Source organism: Brassica oleracea, chromosome C4, assembly GCF_000695525.1.
Source record: "Brassica oleracea var. oleracea cultivar TO1000 chromosome C4, BOL, whole genome shotgun sequence".
In the NCBI taxonomy this organism is placed as follows: domain Eukaryota; kingdom Viridiplantae; phylum Streptophyta; class Magnoliopsida; order Brassicales; family Brassicaceae; genus Brassica; species Brassica oleracea.
This window is the reverse complement of record NC_027751.1, coordinates 9,262,365-9,269,401: the sequence shown is the minus strand read 5'-3', so window position 1 is coordinate 9,269,401 and position 7,037 is coordinate 9,262,365. Positions and strand designations below refer to the sequence as shown.

Here is a 7,037-nt window from a genome sequence, read left to right as displayed (position 1 = left end):
TTCTCATCTGCTTCTTCTTGTTCTTCTTCAGCATCTTCATTCTCCTGGCTAGAACCATCGGAACGGTCGTCATGATCATTCTCTTCCTCTCCAGAACCGGCTTTCTGATTCTCTTCATCTCCAGAAGAAGAGGTTTCCTCATTCTCTTCTTCTTCAGATTCAGTCCCAATCGCCGGAGTTGCTGGAGGAGCTGGAGGAGATGGGCCAGCAGGACCTTTGTTCACTGTCGCCGGAGCAGTTTCTAAAGCCACATCACTCCGCTCCGTTATCTCTGCCGTACTCTCCCTCGCGTCCGCACTCGTCTTCTCCGCCGAGACATCCGTCGTCTTCTCCGTCGAGACATCTGTCGTCACCTCCGTCGAGACATCCGTCGTCTTCTCCCTCGAGTCAACAATCTCCGTCGTCTTTACCGTTCCCGTCGATTCAACATTCTCCGTCGTCGTCTTCTCAATATTATCGGAGGCCGTCTTTACAAACTTCACTTTCCGAATTTCTTCCTTCGTTGGATTATCCTTCCTCTTACCCCCTCCTCTCGTTTCGACCACCATATCGCAATCGTTGTTGGCTCCTCTGAACTCACCGATTGATTTTCAAAACTAGGGTTTCTTCTCGTTTAAAGTGGAGTGAAAAGAGGGGGGGAAATGGAGTCGCGAATGAATTAATTGGAGGATTCAGAGAAATTGTAAAGGGTTTGATAAAATCGACAAATTTGGTTTGGTTTCGAAGGATGGGTTTGGTTTTGAGGGATTGGTTTGGTTTCCAGGGATTGGTTAAACGGTTAAACGATTTGGTATTGACCATACATCCGGGTCGGGTCACTGCGGATGGGTTATACCCTGGTACAACTTGTAAATACTTCATTTTTGCCAGGGGTTTTTGTCATTTCCGCCTTTTTCGATTTAAAAAAAAAATATTTATCTTTCTGTTTATATGGGTGTCTTTGTGAGATTGCCTTTTTACTTTTTGGGGCACCAGAGGAGATGACTCTAACCTAATCTCTGTAACAACTACGCCTCCACTTGTTGCAAGATTTTCACCCATTTACACACGATTTCATCATTTTATAATTCGATCCTACCATATTTTCTACAGATCCTAATAAAAAACACATGTTTTAAACATAAAGCGAAACAATTACAGAAAAGAATTCGAGAAATCCGAGTTTATCTCCGATTAGGGTCATTTCGCGGAGTGATGCGGAGGAAATTTTTCGATACGAATGCAGCAGAAACAAGGACATCCCGTGGTGGAAGATCTCGCCGTGGGAGCTCGACGCAACTCGATGCTGGAGCTTGACGAAGCTGTAGTTCGTGGAGGAGACAAGACGCAGAAGAGACTTGGAGCTAAAGATGACTTACGGTGAATGGGAAAGAAAGAGAAGGAAAAAGTTAAAAATATTTTTAAATAAAATAATTAAAACGCAAAAGGAAAAAAAAATAAAGGAAACTAGAATCTTTTTGTAGTTACATTTAGTCAGGGAAAAAGAAGTAAAAGTTAATCAAAAGTACCTTAGGAGCAATAAGTGACTTTAGGTGTAATAAAAAGTCACAATGTGATCCTGAGTGAAAATAACTCATTTTTAAACGACATTTTTCAAATCCATTGTGTAAACAAAACAGTCTTCAAACCGTTTAGGTTATTAGCCAACACTTCAAACTAATTAATTATGGCTTATTAATGTTTTATTTGTTTGATTAATAAAAAGAAAGAAACATAATCAGTTTATTAGTTGATACAATAATACGATTAAAATTATTCATTCTTTTTAAGGAGAATTTAGGACTCTCATTATTAACGAGAATTTAGGAATCAGTTCATTACACTTTTTTTTTTTTTTTTTGTAAACTAAAAGGACAAATTTAACATACCCACACTCGAACTCAGGTTGTTACCCAACATTTTTACCGCTAAGCTAGAGGAGTCTTTTTAAAATTCATTACACGTTTTTAATTCGAAATATTTCCAATAAAGCTTATGATAAGCCTAAATTGCAAGCACAATGAATACTTTCATAAGAAATACATAGACTAATGAAATTTATACCCATGGCAGAAATACATTATCGTTGTGAAGACCACGTTAAGATATTATATTTGTTTGGATAATGCCTATATATCTTTGTGTATTAGGTAAATAAACAAAAATAAGAAGCAAAAAAATTATAATGAAGAATTATGTAAGTGTTTTTATATTGTTGGTCAAAATGATATCCTTTGTCTTTTATTTCTGTGGTGGTTGAAAATTATGCATACTTATCCACTAATTGTAATAGATGTCCTTGCATGAGCTGCTTCAACCATCTGCGAGAAGATAACAAGTATTACATCACAAGAAATTAAATTTCAGGTGCTAACAGTTTCATATCCTATTGAGTATCCTATTCCACCAAGCAAGAAAGTTTCGCTTTTTAACACTCGACTCGATTTGAACAAAATTCGACTGATCCAATTATTGCAAATGAGGATGATCTTCTTTCGTGGGCGATAATCTTGATATTTGAGAACATGTGTATGTCTCCATCATGTATTTGTATAACAATCCTACTGAGTTTTAATTTTGGAATCTGACCGAAAGTTATCATCAGCTACTAATCTTATTCCTAAAGCAATCTCTACGGTCCAAGGGGACGGGAATAGAATAATTGAGCCCAACTTTGGTTCTGATAAGTTTTTTTATTTTGTCAATGTGGAGGAGTCATCAGATTTCTTATGTGCAATAATTATAAGAGTAATCACAGTAACATTTGAATGTTTCGGTTGATCATATAGTCTCTCTTATGAAGCATAAAATGAACTTTCTAAAAAAGAAAGGAAAGGCCGAGAAAGATTTTTCATTAAGCTCATCTCTTTCAAGAGATACATGTACAACAGCAATCAACGAAAAACTAGCTTTATAATCGCCAGCAAAAACCGTCTAAACTGCCTTATGATCTCACTCTTTATTCATGCTTACTTGTTTTATTCTCTGATTTTCCTATCACTCTTATTACAAGTACCCTCACTTTCATATTTAAATACACATAATAACCGCAAAACAATAAAAATAAATGGCATAGTAACAAATAATACTTATACCTTTTCTTGTTGTGTCTTTCTCTCTCGACCTTCCAAGTTCTTAACTTCATCTCTCTTCAGTTTCAGGTCGCAAAACCATTGCTACTTCAACTTCATTTGCTTGGTAATGCATCAGTTTCTCTAGCTGTGGTCTAAGTTCCTTGTTGCAAAACTCTTCATACTCTTCTATAAACCCTCCCTTCTTCTTCACTTCAACCACCACAAGAGATGGTGTCAGCTCAAATATCTCAACCTTAATAATCAACGGTCCTTTAGCACCTTCTCTACTACCTTCTAGCCTCACGCTCCAGTCCTTCTTCCTCACTGTAAAGTTGGCCAATATCGCAATATCTTCCAATTTCGATATAATCTTTGTCACGGGAGCAGCAGATACAAACCTCGCTCCTTGTCCTCCTTCTTCAAAGAAACTCGAAAGATCGAATCCATAAGAAAAGGATATGATGTCAAATGCGTTTAGACTTGTGGGTCTCGGCATTGACCCAACTCGTTTAATCTCAAACTCTGCGTCTCCCTCTGAAGCAGTCGATGATCGGCCCGATGACACTGATGATGACTCGTCTTCACTATTGTCATCCACTCTACATAACTTATCGTCTTCGATATAGAACTTGACATTTTTAAACCCTTTCTTGAACCATCTATGCTTCCTGATCTCCGGTATCGTGATCCGGGTATCTGGATTCGTGTCCAGGATCCGGGTCAAAAGCCTTGTAAGCTCAGGCGAAAACCATTTAGGACACCTAAACTTTCCTTTGTGTATCTTCTTATACATAACCATAATGTTCTTATCTTCAAAGGGAAGATAACCAGCCATCAAAACAAACAAGATCACTCCACAAGACCAGACATCGGCCTTGGCAGCGTCATAGCCTTTCATCGTCAAAACCTCAGGCGCCAAATAAGCAGGCGTCCCGCAAAACGTCTGACAGATTCCGTCTTGCCTGAGCTGCTCGGAGACAATGCTGAGACCGAAGTCAGATACCTTAAGGTTCCCTTCATCGTCCAAAAGAAGATTCTCAAGCTTGAGATCACGGTGGTAAACTCCGCGGCTATGGCAGAAGGAAACTGATGAGATCAGCTGCTGGAAATAACTCCGGGCGACTCCTTGACGAAGCCGCCCTTTAGATACCTTTCCTAAAAGGTCTCCGCCTCGTACGAACTCCATCACGATGTATATCTTTGTCTTCGTAGCCATGACCTCGAGGAGGTGGACAATGTAAGGGTGGCGGACGCGGCGGAGGATGGATATTTCTCGTTTAATATGACCGGCCAATCCACTTTTCACGATCTTCTCTTTGTCTATGACTTTGATGGCGACGTTCTCGCCGGTACTAATGCTCCGGGCTAAATAGACTTTAGCAAAGCTTCCTTGGCCAAGAAGCTTTCCTAGCTCGTACTTGTCCATGAGAACAGAGCCTTGTGGGGTTTTCGGACTCCTAGGGCTCTCTGGACTGTTCTCTTTCTTCACGGCTTTAGTTACGATTCGACCAAGAAGACGCAGAGCCATCGGTGCGCTGAGACTTTCTTTTTTTTGTTGATTTAGACACGTCTTTACCGGAAAATGAACCAAACAAGATAATGAAACAAAGAACCGAACGAAATAAGATATGGTTTGGTTGTCTTGTTCCGGTTGTAGTGATGTCTTAACTTAGGCCATTTCGTATTCGTTTTATAAAGGTTCTGGAAGTTGACATTTTTTCATTTAATTACTATTGTCATAAAAATATTTCTAAACTGATGTCGAATTTTCCAAATCCGTTGGACGGATTTACAAATTAATATATGGATATATATTAAATAAAAACGGTTTATCCAATAGGCAGAGTTGCAAATTCATAATTGCAATACTTGTTCTGAACTTTTAATAGACAAATAATAAAATAAGGTTGACTTATCAAAACTGAGTGATTCTGGTCGATAAGCAGAGTCATAGTTCGTTAGGATGTTGTCACACATGTATATTCCCCCAGCAAAAAATGGATTTTTGTGGGTGGTATTTGTTGGAACCGCGTGTGTGGCTGAGTCGGTGGTGATAGTATGTCGTGGACTTCACGTAGCCGACGAAAACCAAACTAAAAGCTACAAAGACACCAAATAGCGATCATACTTCCAACCCCTAGTTTCTATATAATGTGTAGACTAATTTGTATTTCGACTTGACTGTTTTTTAAGTGCATAGTTATTTTTATTTTTTGAATGAATGTTACATTTATTCAAATGTGATTCTCTTTTTTAAAACGGATAAAAATATAATATAGCTGAATAAAAATATAATAGAGCTGAATAAAAATATGCTACCCAAATCTTATGAGATCCGATCCTAGTTGCCAACCACACTATCAATTGCATGTGCCCACGGAGGGATGAAATACGATTTATAATCATCTTGTCAACACCCCGAGAAAAATGAGCAGCAGGATAGCAATGATCATGCATGTCGTCTCCCATTTCTTTTTCGCCACAGTGAGTGAATCGTGGCCTGAAAGACACATCTGAGTAAAAGCATTGATAATACATTTAAGTTATGACTCAAAAAAAGTTATTATCAATGTTTTGTTGCTGCGTTAACGTTGGAAACCAAAAAACAACGGAACCTTTAATTTTTATTGTATATTTTAAAAATAAAGACATTATTACGTATATTTTTAACTATATTTCAACAAATAGAAAAATATTGTTAATAAATGTTGGATATTAACATATATATTCTCTTTGTTTCATTATAAGTGTTGTTTTAGGTTTCGGCACACGGATTAAAGAAACAATTAATTTTGTACATTTCCTATAAAAAAATACTATTTACCTATACACCTAATCATATTTCAACCAATAGAAAAATAAATTTTACATAAAATTAATAAATTTTGCATTGAAAATCGAAAACGACACTTATTTTGTAACGAAAAAAATTCTCTAAAACGACACTTAATATGAAACGGAGGAAGTATTTGTGAAAGGTGTTTATTCTACATAAAACGCATATTAACGGAGAGTATTTATGTAGCGTTATTTGAACTTGTACATAAAAAGCGTATTAATACATATATTTGTGAAAGGTGTTTTTCTTTTATATACTATTTTTCCATCCAGAAACTCATTAACAAACCCGGATAAAGATGCTCTAACATGATTGAAATCGCAATGAAGCACCCTCTATTCCACGATGAAATTTTCAACTACTAGACCATTGTTAATTAGTTCTGGATCGTAAAATGGTTGATAGTAACACCTTTAACAACCAATTTATTTTAAAACATTCAGTTCAGTTTGCTTAGTTGAAGATCTAGATTATATATAAAAGAGTCGTACTCCGGTATAGTTTAATTTGGTAAAGACATAGTCCATGCATTTAACCATTGACTTTAAAGCGATATCTAAATTTTAATCCACTGTGGATAATAAATATTCTTCAACCCAATCAATTCATTTCTTTTTGATGCGTATTAGGACTCTCATTATAAAACCTATACCGAAATGTTCTAGAAAAAGCTTATCCTAAAAGCCTAATTAAAGCCTAAATTGCAAGCACGACTAAGGTTTTCCAGTTTTATATACTTTTGCTATAGTACCACTACAAGAAAACAGCGGTATACGTACATTCCGACGAAAAATGAAATACTCGGAATATTCCGAGGAAACACAAAATTTGGTTTCCTCGGAATTTCCTCGGAATATACCTACGGAATTCCGAAAAAATATAAATCCGTCGGAATACTCTTATGGAATACCGAGAAAAATGTATTCCTCGGAAAAAACCGATGAATTCCGAGGATATATTATAGCCGTTAGAGAGCCGTTGGAGGGCCGTTGGGAAATTTTAAAAATTCCAAGGAAATTCCGATGAACTAGCCATTGGCGTCGGAATTCCGTCGGAATTTCCTCGGTCTGTCGGCAGGATTTCAACTATAAATACAAGCACCCCTCTTCCTCTTCATTCACTCCATATCTTCATCCTCCCTCTTA

At 37.1% G+C, this 7,037-nt stretch overlaps 1 protein-coding gene across 1 annotated transcript in view; it reads right to left on the bottom strand.

Annotated features, from left to right (window-relative positions):
* The window catches only part of LOC106342528 (CBL-interacting serine/threonine-protein kinase 13), a 19,457-nt gene extending 14,797 nt beyond the window's left edge, over window positions 1-4,660 (bottom strand). Inside the window, exon 1 of the mRNA XM_013781491.1 lies at window positions 3,178-4,660. Coding sequence (XP_013636945.1) covers window positions 3,178-4,581 — 1,404 coding nt within the window. The 5' untranslated portion in view covers window positions 4,582-4,660. The remainder of the gene's footprint in view (window positions 1-3,177) is intronic.
* Window positions 4,661-7,037: the final 2,377 nt, after the last annotated feature.